The 13590-nt window shown below is 37.3% G+C and overlaps 1 protein-coding gene across 10 annotated transcripts in view; it reads right to left on the reverse strand.

Annotated features, from left to right (window-relative positions):
* AGMO (alkylglycerol monooxygenase) overlaps positions 1-13590 on the reverse strand; it is a 318841-nt gene that overhangs the window by 232788 nt on the left and 72463 nt on the right. For 9 of the 10 annotated variants that reach the window (XR_011139628.1, XR_011139627.1, XM_068935009.1 and 6 more), the window contains exon 4: positions 2105-2208. The exons of the other annotated variant lie outside the window; for it this stretch is intronic. Coding sequence is in view for 7 of the 9 variants with exons in the window: in XM_068935009.1 (XP_068791110.1) it covers positions 2105-2208 (104 nt within the window). In the remaining 2 variants the exon portion in view is untranslated. The remainder of the gene's footprint in view (positions 1-2104; positions 2209-13590) is intronic. 10 annotated transcript variants of the gene reach the window in all.

Consider the following 13590-nt stretch of genomic DNA (forward strand, 5'->3'; position numbering starts at 1 on the left):
CATCCTTTCCACTATTGTTCATTATCATCGTTTAAATCTGAGGCACTCCTGCTAACATCAGATGACTATCTTCTAAACAAAAATATATATATATAGTTTACAGATAAACCTTTAAGATGCAAAATGAAGAAATAGTATCTGATCCACAACTTCCAGGAAAACTGGAAATTTTTTTTGCACCTTATTGATCTAACTAGTATCACATGCTTGAAAGAGTTATGGATAACAGGCTAGATCCATGCTCCATTACAAGAGCATAAGTACAAACTAGCTGTATTGAAGTTAATGGAGTTACACCGGATTTGTATTTGTGTGAACACATACTCTTGGCTTTGAGTCCTTTGTTCATAGGCTAATCACAGAGATTGCAAGGGGACTCTGTTTTTTTTTTTTTTTCCACCACCAATATTATACTGAATTGGAGGATAATATTTATCTATTTTATATAGATTTAAAAATATATATATATTGCTTTTCATATATATATGTAGAAATAAATTCAATGCAATACTAACCAGATTTTAGGGGATGAGTTGAAGGAGAATAATAAGGTTGTTAGCAAATGATACAATTTCTTTTGATTTGATAGGTCTATTTTTTCTAACAAATGGCCCTTTTTCTATTTGCCATCAAATATCTAATGGCCTTAGACAGGCAACTGACAAGCTGTGTGATTTACGCAATATGGATGCAGGGCCTGATCCAGTTCTCAATGACTTCAGTAAAGCTGGACCAAACCCATAGGAGACATACAGCCAAGAAAACACATACAGCTAGTCAAAAAAGTTTTAGTGGGACATTTTTCTACTAGAAAACACAGTTTTGGAAAAAAGAGAAATATTTATCCAAAGTGAAACACTGCTTTCAGGTATCTGAATGAATTATTATAGTATTCTCATTTGGTAATACACAAACAGATTTTCAGCATTGTTAAATTTTCATTTCTTAATCACTATGTTCCATTATATATAAGAATTATATTTAATACGTACATTTTAATGATTTTGGCATTGCCAAGTATTTTTTCAATATTTTTATAAATAAAAATGATCCGGAATTCTCCAAATGAAAACTTTAGATGCTTCCTTTTTTATTTTATTTTATTAGGGAGGATAAGAATTTGTTCCAAAATGGAATGAAAATAAAACTCAGATTGTGAGAACATTACAGATGGAAGTTACATTTTTTGATCAGAATTTATACCTTTTGCCTTTTGGGAAACAGGCACCTTTATAGGGAAATATTCAGCTATTTTACCTGAATGTATTTTTCCCAACTTATTTGTTGGATAGATAAATGTTTTCTTCTGAAAAAAAATTGTATATGCTGTTTAGGCATATGCAACATATTTTGTAATATTACTATGAAATCTAATTTTGAAAATTCCACTTTTGAGGTTATTATATACATATTTTTAAACAAACTATGAAATTACAATCTGAAATTTAAAAAGAACACATTAAAGAACATTTGAGGAACGCAATAGTTATCCTGGGCCCAAAACCAAACACTGAATAATACTGTTAAATTTATGAATTTACTTGGAATATACATTTTTTAATCCATAAATAAGTAGTCTTCTTAATTTATTTTTGATGTGCACATAGCTCACCATTTGCATATAAATTTTACAGTGGCATACTTCCTTTACTTACTTGGGGTACTGACATATGACATGAATGAGCAGTAACAAATAAATATATTTGCATGTCCAAAGCAACCTTTACTAGTAATTTCTCTCACTGCTCCTTTCATTTATACAGACATGTTCTAGAGTTATATTAGACTCATTGATTTTTTGATCAATGAAAAATAACCTGTTCCACTTTTCTTGGAAAGTTTTGAATGTATAAAAACAGAGTTATAACTAGCCTTCTTAAACTTAACTACTGTATCCGTTTTCAACAGTTTGCTACAAAAGTGTTAACGAATGTATTTTTCAAGGTTAAGAGTTTCAGATTTTTCACTTTCAACTTCTGTGCTGTGCTTTTCAGTGTCAAACATCTTAAACGATGTTTTACTTTGAAAGGAACCACACACAATACTTCAATTTTTAGTAGATCATCCTGATGTCACTTTGTTTGTCAAACTTTGTGCAACTCACCCAGGAGGTATATCTCTGCAGCAGAGACTGTCTCAGGGCTGTGAATAAGTTGTAATCTTCAGAACTATGATGTATTTGGTGCGCTGCCCATAGTAAATTAACCTCTGCAAAACACACAATTTCTAATGCGGCATGTAAAAGAGAACAAAGCAACATTTGTTTCCCATGGTTCCCCCCTTACACTTTTCTTTTTTTGAACTAAAGCAACGAATCCCAAAATTACACTTTGCTATTATACCATAGTGTAGCAGGTAATAAAAACGCATGGAACTGAGTTTGGGTTAAACACCAGTAAGTGGACACAAGTGGATGTAACTTTGAAGCAGAGGAGGGTGAGGCTGTGGCAGGAAATACAGCATTAGTGGAAGAGCAGAAGGAGGGGGGCAATAAAGGTTAAACAGACAGAGAGCCCAAGTTAAGTCCTGATAATGCAAGGGTCCTTAGGAGCTCTTTTACGGAGCTCAGAAGGACGAGGACTGAGGATGTTTCCTTGCTTGCATTCATTTTCTGAAGTTGTATTTCAAGACTAGAAGGAGACACAAAGTGTGCCAGAAATCTCATGCTTCCTATTTGAACAACTTAACTGGTATCTGCTATTGTGCTTAAAGGTTTTCTGTCACATTTAAATCTTCAAGCCCACTTATACCACAGACCACAAAACACAACCATTGCCTGCCTGTTAGTGACAAATGGAAAAACAAATGGCCGTTTCCTGGGAACTCCAGATCCAGCCAAAGAGAAGCTGCTCTATTGTGTTACTGTCCAAAAAAGTTGCTGGAATAAGGGCAAAATCACTGTCAGTCATGCTCCAAAGGCATGTCACCTCCGATTCACTGCAATGAAGAGGAACCCTTCAAAATCCTAATTGTACTTCAAGGCATTTTTTCATTAAGTGCAAATGCGGGTGGCCTCTTTGCTATGAATATTGATATATGCACAGTCTTAAGCGGAAGCTTATCAAACAGAAAAGAAAGCCAGAAATGTTCATGGCCATCAGTTGTATAGCTACAAGCTATAAGGAAGGCCTTAACCATAGTAAAATGAGAAAGTGGGTGGCTAATGTAGCCTATTTAGCATAAAACTAAGTTCAAGGTCACTCATATTTCAAGGGAGGAAATGTACACAAAGCCCCAGCTGAGTACAGAAATTAAAAGTTCACTGGCTGACTGCTGGCTGCACACTCCCTATCGCCGCTGATAGGCTTCACCAGGGCAAGCAGACAACTGCCTTTGGCAGACATTGGACTCCCATTCATAGAGTGATCTTCTAATGCATATTTAAAGTCCTAAAATTATCTAATATCAAGCTTATGTCAAATAGCCTAGGCCCGGTGATTAACAGGTACTTGCAATGTAAACTGATTCCCCTCCCCCCAAAAAAAGCCTTAATGAACCTTAAGGACTCTTCACCATTTTAAGGCACTAGATAGTTTCGCAAAAGGAGGCAACAGTCTCGTATGCTAGAAACTGAGAATTGTTGACAGTTTAGTAATTTATACGGCAACTTCATCTTTTCTCAGTGTCCTCCAAGTCCTTGAAAATCCTTACAATAGCTGAATTAAACTGTAATTTAAAATATCACAAGATCGATTTAAAACTCAGCCTGAGAAGTCTTCCTTCTTTAAATGCATTTTCTCCTGAAGGAACAACTGTGCACTATATCGACAATTAGCAATTGCTTTAAAAAAAAAAAAAGTCTTAATGCTTCTCTGCCTAGTGAGCTCCATAGGAGATGAATTATTCAGGTGAGCTTCAGTACTCAATAACAATTTGTATTTGAAATGTTTCCCAAGACCTCGACAGAAGCTAAATGAGTGAACAAAGCATCTGAAAAGGTGGAGGTTAAAGACCTGTCTCCTTAGTTGTTTTAAAAGCATTTACTTCCTATCACAAACTGTGTGTAACACAAGCCTTCACTCAATGAAGTACAGCTGTATAAACAGGGTACAGTAACTGGATCTTGCCTCTTTCCCTCAGTCATTTTTCAGCATTGTGAAAAGTTCAAGGAAGGGAATCTATGATGATTTTTACAGTCTACTTTCTCTCTAGTTAAGGTCAAATGGTTTTCAAAATGAATTACTAAAAAGGCATTTTATTAGCATTCGTTTTTCTGTTAAACTAACTTTAACACTACCGAGAATAAGGAATAAGGTAACTGCATATTGGTAAAATGTTACTCTTTCAGATGTGTGAGTCAGCTTAAAAGATCTATCATTCCAAAGGAGATCATAGGCGTATTAGAGACATAAACAAACAATTCTGCTACAAGTAATTCAACTGCTAAAGCTATTTCTGACTTTTCAGTTACCGCTGAGTAAATTTAATCCTGTTCCTTAATCCTATTCTTGCTAACGTCAGTGGCACAGTCTGTGCTAAATTCCTTGATGATAACGGGCAGAGCTGATGTTTGGAAATAATTTTTATCCTAAATGTTTATCTGAATAAGCAGATCATTGGTAATATTTATTATAAGCAGAATAACTTCTTGAATGAACTAAGTGTGAAATGGATCATCCACAGCTCAGGCTGTAACCGTTAGCACCTTAAACATGTTGCAATCATAACAGCTAAAAGAGCTCTCACAAATATAAGAAACAGACTAAGCATTTATCAAGGAACATGTTTGATTGTTCACTAACCCCAGCAACAGAAACTGAATGAAAACACTCTATAGAAGAGTTAGGTGGTTTCACTTTTTCATTCAAAGTGATGATAACTTGAAACAAAGCATGAAAAGTTATTTAGATTAGAATGCAATTATAAAAGACTGTCCCACATGTACTTTCTCATATTTATAACTACATAACACCCCCTCGAAAGACAGAGAGAAAGAGAGAGAGAAAGAGAGAGAGCTGACACGGTTAAAAAAAAAAAACATGCAGAAACCAGGAAGTATTGCTACCCTCTGTAGGTCTCCCTTCTCTAGCTAATTTTCCAGTAAAGCCACAGGAAGAAAAGCAGGTAATGGGACACATCTCTAACGATTTTTTTTTTCCTAATAAAATTATGTTTTCTGACATGATTGGTAAAGAAAAAAAATGTACATAACTGCAGTACACATATGCACAAAATTGCTATCTTTGATTCAAGAGAGTGAATATCACAGAATCGTAGGATAATTCAGTTGGAAGGGACCACAGGAGGTCTCTAGTCCAACCTCCTTCTCACAGCAGAATCACGACTCAACCCAGTCACCTCTTGGAAACCTCCAAGGATGCAGATTGCACACCTCTCTGGGCTATCTGCTCCAGTGCCTAATTATCCTCACAGTGGAGAAGTCTTTCCTTATATCCAGTCAGAATCTCTTTTGTTTCACTATGATGTCTTTTGTGTGTCACCATCCCACCATGCACTGCTGCAGAAAGCCTGGCTCTGTCTTTATGGTAACTGCCTTGTAGGTGCTAGAAGGCTGCTGCTAAATCCCCCCAAAGCCTTCTCTTCTCCAGGCCAGTTCCCTCAGCCTCTCCTTTTCTGTCTTCTATCACTGGAAGTCATATATTGAATTAACGCTGAACAAAGACAGATCTTCATTTTTGTTTAAATTTATTCTTATTAAGATATAAATCTCTCAATTGCTCTGAGCCCGACTTCAACAATTGCAGGTCTGAGAAAACTTTATGGAGCCGTAATGAACTAAGTGAAAACTGAGGGCCAGATGAGAAACCCATCTATCATCCTGCAATTCCTGTGCACCACCAATTTTCTTTCCCTCCTCACCTATCTAGATGACACATCTACATGATGATTCTTTCAGGATTTATATTGCGCAACGGGCCAAAATATTCACTGACTCATTGTTACAATGGTAGAAATAATGTATTAAGTAATAATTACCTCCAGTAACAGGACAGACTTGCTCTAATCTTCCTCTGATCCAAACACCACATCAGTTCTTTAAAAGGAACCTGAGGAAAGTCACATCAGGCAAAGGAGACCCTCACTGTGCTATGTTGTAAGTTGTATAATTTTCCTCAAAGCTATCTGAAAAGCACAAGGACATGAGAGAACTGGAAATGCCACCTGTATCTTTTATTAGAGCTATTTCTTCATCATAGCAGAAGGTGAAGAAGATCACCACAGAGTTTCCTTCCCACTTATTTTCTCCTTTGGGTTTTCCACAGGGATGGAAGATGAATGATATTACCCTTTTTCCACTTCTTCCCTCCCCTTCAATAATTAATATATAAATATGTAATACTTCACACACCATCACAACCATATTCGTATGACAACCGACGATTCCATTTAGCCTTAATTTTTTTATATTTCAGACACATTTTTTGGCATTAATAAAATCCCTTTGTATGAGACTCAAAGATAGACCCAGCACCTGTGCCATATCTCACTACTTCTCAAGTATTTCCCTTGTGGAGGTAGAAACCGGTCATCATATACGTAAGATTACTCTTTAAGAATACAAGGTGCAGGAAGTTCCAGCTGAGTCTTTGTTGTTCTTCACTTTCCTAGCTTTCAGTGATTTCCATAGCCCACCACATTTTAATTAACAACAGGAGAAAATATATTTGCCAAAAAAAACTGTAGCCATTTCAAGGACCTATGTCAATGAAAACAACTATTTTTCACAATCTTCCAAACCAATGCAATGGTAAAGACCTGATAGATTTTAGTTAGTTTAAAAGACTAGATAGATCTTTTAGTTTAAAAGGGGTAAATTGTTTGCACACACCTGGATTTCCAGATTTAAAAGCAGATTAAAAATAAAAAAGTAACCAGACGATTTAGAAATACTCCCACGTGATGAGAGCCATGTAAAGGCTTGGTTCTCTTTCAGTCAACAGGGACTGTAGCTAAACGAACAGGGGAAAGTTTCCCTTTAGAATCTGCTTTAATTAAATAAAAATCAGCTTCAGTTTAACAGTGCTAGCCATCTCTTTCAAGATTATATAAATAAGGAAGTCAGTGATTAATTGAACTATAACTTAGCCAGCTATAAGCTTAGAATTTAGGAATACAACATGCACAGTGTCACAAAATTACCATGCTATGAATGAACTCGGCAAAGCCAAGTAAGAAACCCACTGTGCACGGTGTGAGCACAGCGACTGTTGCCTCCTGGAGCAGCTGTAACCCACAGCGCTTCAGACAGTGTGCCATGTACTGTGTCCACTAACAAGCTGTAGAAAAGGGTTCATCTCCTGGGTTTACTTTCTTCCAGGCAGAATAAGTAGAACTCCCAGGATGGCTGAGGAAATGAAGGTGGCCTGGAAGATGAATCTTTCAGCTATTCCTTCTCCATGCAATCTAACCTTCCCCACCAACATAAAACAGAGAGGAATACATAGTACTTTAATATTTGTAGTAGGGGTTGCATCTGTGATTACTTCCCTTGTAATGCATTTTTGAAAAATAAAATAATTTCCCCACTCAAATATTAGCTTCCCTTATGCTCAAAACAATTGTTTGATTACCCAATACCTTCCTGCCTAGTTCTAATTGATCTGTTCTGCTGATGCTTCTAATATTTGAATAAATCTGTTCTCATGTAGGGTTTTTTCGAGACTCTCCTCTCTACTTGGATTTCATCCACTTGCACCGGATGAACAACCACAGAGAAAGAACATCCTTTAAATTTTATCATTTGGAGGGACAATTACCGTTTGTTTTTTTTTTAATAAACAGTGCTTAAAATATTGTGCCTTGGGACATGGAGGGATACCTTCACTAAAATTAAGAAGTCCCCTAAGATTCCCTTTCATCTCACATGAAAACAGAAATCTACCTACACAAATTGGTTATTACCCCCATAACAAAAGTAGCTATTACAGACTACTATCTACATGCAACTCCCTTGTTTGGTCTGGTGTGGTCTAGGCCCTCTCTTTCTTCCTCTTCCTTCTGATCCAACTTTGCTTGATGTTTTTTTGTTAACTGCTGTTGAGTAGCAGTCCTAAGATAGCTTATTTGCCAAAAGCCTTCACTTCCTTCCTATTACAAATTTTATTCTTATAGGACCAGTTACATCTTCAGTTACTTTACTGTATGCATAGGGCTCTATGGGTGTAATGAGAACAGGATTAGATCCAAGGAATTTATTTGGAAAACTGTATAATATATCACACAAAAAGAAGTGTGTATACAGGGAAATCTACATGTTTTTTGTTTTTGCTTTTTAACAAGACACATTTTTCTTACTTTGTGGCCTCGGTTACAGTGCATGTTAGCAGTTCGTATTTTCAGGATTGTCACACATGTAAATCAAAGGATTAGCTGTAAGATCTGGGTCCTAGTCTTGAATAAGTCATAGCTTATTCAGTCATAACTGTATTGCTTCAAACAATTTTCTTAATTTTCCTCTTCTGCACATTCCTATAGGGAAGCACTAATCTGAGCATGTATCTGACACAGACCACTTCTGAGCACTTAGACAGTAGGAATTCAACCACTGTTCAGCGTAACAGCAAAAAGAGATATATTAGCCTTTGCTTCCAGAGTTTGAGTTTCAGGAGGAGAAGTAGAACAACTCAAAACCACCCTTATAGCCTCAGCATAATCTCGTCCTCTTTGGTCATTTTGTAACAAAATGTACCGCAATATCCAGGTAACTGCAGAATAGGTAATGATACAGCACGTCACACATGATAGAGCACCTCTCAAACAGACAGCCGTACTACTGGGTGACATTCCGTAGCATACTGAGCTGCAATTTAACAAGTTAATTAGGAAACTTCACTAGGCCTTCAGTATCTGATCCTTCTGCGATGCAAGACATGCTTTTTCTGTGCTTTCTTCAGTACTATCTCTGTTTTTCGGCCCTCTTCTTAAATTACTGTATGTGGTCGGCAAACTATTCAGTGAGTGGGCTAGCTTATAATCAAGTAGTACATGGTATATGCTCCCATGGCTTACCAGCCAAAAATTGGAGCAACCTTCTACAAAACCTGCCTCTAGAATCTGTGCACAAGCCAAAACCTTCTGCTTGATCTCCTGCCATACCAGTTGAAAACACAAAACTGCTCCCACACAAAAAATCCACAATAAGGTCTGCAAAACTTAAAATGCAGAATGGTCTAGGGAAACGTGGGAAGAATCAAGAAAAGCCAAAGTATTACACATGCTACCCAGAACAAACAATGGGCCAGATCATATCCCCTTGCAGCAGAAATCCAGGAGACCGTAAATTAGACCCAGATACACTTTTGAATCTGTATATCAAGTGGTTAGGAAAGGTATAGAGCTTGGCCAGCTGCAAAACCCTCAGAAATAATGCCCCTCTCAACCCTGTGATATCTCCTGGCATCCTCATAAACATACATCTACAGAAAGACTACAAAAATCCATAACGTTCCCCAAGACTCCCTGTAGTACAGGTAGCTCCCTCAGAAGCCTGCAGCAGCCAGGATGCCTAAATCAAACTTTCTGCAACTTAATTATATCAGTGCAGACAAGAGTGAGAGTCTGAAGTCAATTACAGCAGTCTTAACCCATGGCTTGTAAGAAGCTCCTCATATAGCTTATGGCAATTGAACAGTATCTCTCCACTCATGCCACAGAAAACTGCAAAGAAATATAGTATGCTAGGTAAGGATTCAGAAATTAATTCGCATTGACTCGATCTCTGACTTCACTCATACTCATTCATTCAATAGAAAATGAATGTGCTTTCCATTGTGGGGAAACACATGCAGAGGATATACAGTTCAAAGCAATTTTAGCTTGCTAGTGTTGGATTTGGACACTTCCATAAAGACAAATATAAATACTCCAAAAGATGAAGAAGCACGCAGAAGGAATGAAGTTATAGTAACACGTATATATGTCATCTCCGAAAACAGCGGAACATTTGGCAAGTTTTATCAGCGCACAGCAGGTCTCTGGTAAACATTCTGCCATACTTGGACCAACCTGTTTCTCATACCTTTCCAGAGCCAATCATCCAAGCTCTCTAACTCCTTGGAGCAACTCTGTTTCTGTCTTAAAGTTTTTGTTTGCCTCACATCCAGAGCAAAGGTGTGGAACTTTGGATGAGGAAACACCACAGCAGCACCTGTTAACCACGTGCTCATCACTTCCGTTAGTGTAAAAGGTTTGATTAGGGTAGCCTGTTTTCTGGCTATCATGGCTTTCATAACAGATTCGTTACATGTAACAGTCCAAAAGCAGCTCTGATTGGTGCCATGGCAGCTGCAAGGCTAACTAAATCATAGTTCAAAATCCTGTTTGTGAGCTCAGTCCCAAGCCACGTCAAGTATTTCATAGCCTAAGTCCAATATTTGGCCCCAGTTCTTCAGTTAGCCTTTCTTCAGTGAGTGTTCCTACTGGTTATTGCAAGGTTTATCCATCCTACACCCTTGCAACCTCTTGACTGAGTAACATGGTATATATTAACTTTTGCAGCTCATTGATGTAGCAATTTTTGCAGCACTTAGCTCTTTCCACACCTTTTTTACAACAAAGAGGGACATATGGCTCATTAATTGCACAACCATAAATCATTCTGCTGGTGAAGCTAGGTTTATATATTAAAATAAAAACCTGCAACAAATTTCTGCATAAAGGAGAAGAACCTCAGCAGCTGGTGCAAAGTAGCTATGCCACTTTACACAAGCTGCAGATTTGACTCTAGCTTCTCCAAATATGGCCCATTACAGCACTGGCAATCTTTCCCTAGTTTTGAGTATTTGCCAACCTGTATAATATAACTTGGTGTTACTGAATACTGATGTTGAACCATGGTATAAATGTGTGAAACACATTAACTGTGATCAAATTAGCACTCTACGCCGTAGCTTGATGATAAAGGGAACTGAGACTAATAAATTAAATACATTCTTAAAATAAATTTAAAAAATAGTTACTTCAGAGAACTTTTTACTTCTTCAATTCATTTATATATTTTTGAAAAGGCTCTCAGCCGCTGAAATGTCAGCTTATGCAATTTGAGAGTATATTCATCTTGGAGGATCTTAGTAGGAAACTGCTGGAATGAAGTGGAAAAAAAGAAAAGATCATTCTCTTTTTGGTTTTTTGGTGTTTTTTTTCCTTGAGAGTTCTTATTCTCCAGTATTCTGGGCTGTCTCTACAAAAGATTGATGTCTGGTGTCACTGTTAGGAAGTGCAAACTGTTCAGCTTCATTGCAATCTATGTCCTCATCCTCTTGCTCTGCAGGATACCACATACTTTGGCAGGCAATATTCAGATGGGAAGCACTTTAATGGCAAGAATGAATGCCAGTGAAACCTTTTCCCACAATGTTCAAAACTCTGAATGTGCATACATTAAAGCAACATAAAACTGCAGGATATTAGGAAGAAAACAATAACTGATACTAACTCAGCCACATTAATCTTACTTTTTGCCCCTCAAAGCAATACATTTAAGGAATGCTAGGAAAAATTACCAAAAAAAAAAAAAAAAGAGGAAGAAAGAAATAAAAGAAAGATTAACTGGAATGAATTTAAGTCCCCCAAATCAAAGGCACAAAGAGACTTTTTCAAAGGAAATAGCCATAGTCCCTTCATGTAACTTGTACTTCATAGGTCAAATTCCTGCATTCATTTATTTGGTTCTTCACATTTCCAAGACAGATATAGTAAGACTTAACACTGATAAGTCAGTGGAGTTACTCTGGTGTGAAAACATGTAAAAGAGGAAATAGTTTTACACATTTTTCTCCTGCAGAGTGTTTTGGATGATTTAGTAAGCCAAGTTCCTGTATGCTAGATATGTGGAAATACAGACTAGATTTGCAAAGGAATCCATTGAAACTTAAAGGGATATGGATATCAAAGCCTTGGGGACATCCAAGACACAGCACTCCATTAATCAGCTTTTAACATACTCCAGAAAATTATATTTACGTTCAGCTCTGGGCCTACCAGTTTACAGATTTGCAAACTATAGGAAAAGAGAATTAGACCTTTTAGACAAAGTTTTGTACCCTCTATGGTCTGACCCAGAGCTCACGGAATTCCATTTAAAACCTTCCATTAACTTTAATAGATTTTGAAACAAGTTTGTTATATATTATGCAATGCAAAATACAGGAGAGTTAACCCCTTAAACTGGAATTCAGACATTTAATGGGACTTGCCACCCATGTTAACTTAACGTATTTATGAAGGGGGGGGAGGGGAGATTTCATTGCTACTAACAATATGTTTTGAACTGTGACTGTGAATCAGCAAGATTACTTAATATTCTATTTCCTCTTTCCCTAAAACATTAACAAATCATTACCAGGTGAAAATTGGTGAAGACCCACACAGCGAAATTTCAGGTGCAGGTTCTATTTCGACGCTTGCCAAGAGTTTTGGTGATGACGTTTGTGGAGCCAAAGCCACTCTAGAACTGCCTGCAAACAGGCAGATTTCAGGGCTGGGAGAATGACATAAGGGTTGGCAACCCCAGCAGCTAACAGGTGAAGCTGGAGGTGTGGGGAAGCAGCAATACCAACAGGCTCCTATGATGCTAATTCAGACTGATTTGTCAAAGAACAGCTCTAGCGCTTGACCCGCAAAGGCATTGCTTCTACATGCTCAGTGGTTTCTGCAGCCACATGTTTCTGCATGCACGTTCTGCAGTCGCATTCTCTGACTTTAAAGACTTACAGTTAGTGGCTGGATAATCAGGAGCAGAGCTAACAGAAAGGAAGGGATTTCAGGCCAGAAAATACCAAGTATGGAAAAGAAAGATTTTCAACCGATTAAATATGAAATTTTAATATATTCCATTGTGACTTATTTTTTATCCTCTATTTGTTTACTCTCAGCTATAAAATAAGATGAGATTGAAACGTCAATGCAGGATGTGTCCGTTGTTCTTAATATTTTTCAAATACACAAAAATAAGCATTAAAGCTATGAAGTGCAAGATGCTAGCCTGTAGACTTACCTCAACCACTAAAATTGTATATAGGGATCAGATCTGCCTAAGAAAAATAGGCTCTGCTATTTTATAAAGTGTCATTATTATCTGGCAAGTGTAGGGTATTTTATTTGAAATATAAAAATAGAATTTTTTTTGCTGCTTTGAGATCACTGGTTAAAATCCATTCCTAGAGAAAAGAACTGCCCCAAAATGAGAGTCTGCTGTTGGCCTCTTTAGCTGGATTGTGCCAAAAGTAACTCTAGTCCACTAAAAAAAAAAAAATCCCGTTACTCCACAGCCAATCTCCTCCCACAGTTGGCGGGGGAGGAGAAGGAAACAGAGGATCTTTCTCTTTATCTGCAAAGTGTTGATTTTTTTATGGAAAACATACTTGTAAGTACAAAGTTTTACAGTGTGTTAAGACATATCAAACGGCAAGTATTTATGCATAATTTCATAAGATATTTTATACGTGTGCCAGTACCCATTATCTCTATACACAGTATGGGAGCTCTCAAAGCTTGTGAGCGAAATAACTACCCCATATTCATCCCCGAGTTAACTTCCCAGTCTTTAGTAGAAGGCCCCGGCAATGGATGAAGTCTTTTTTTCAGTTTTTCAGCCAAGAGGCACTCAGAGGCAGCTGAAAGGTGGCCAGT

This window comes from Struthio camelus, chromosome 2, assembly GCF_040807025.1.
Source record: "Struthio camelus isolate bStrCam1 chromosome 2, bStrCam1.hap1, whole genome shotgun sequence".
Lineage (NCBI taxonomy): Eukaryota > Metazoa > Chordata > Aves > Struthioniformes > Struthionidae > Struthio > Struthio camelus.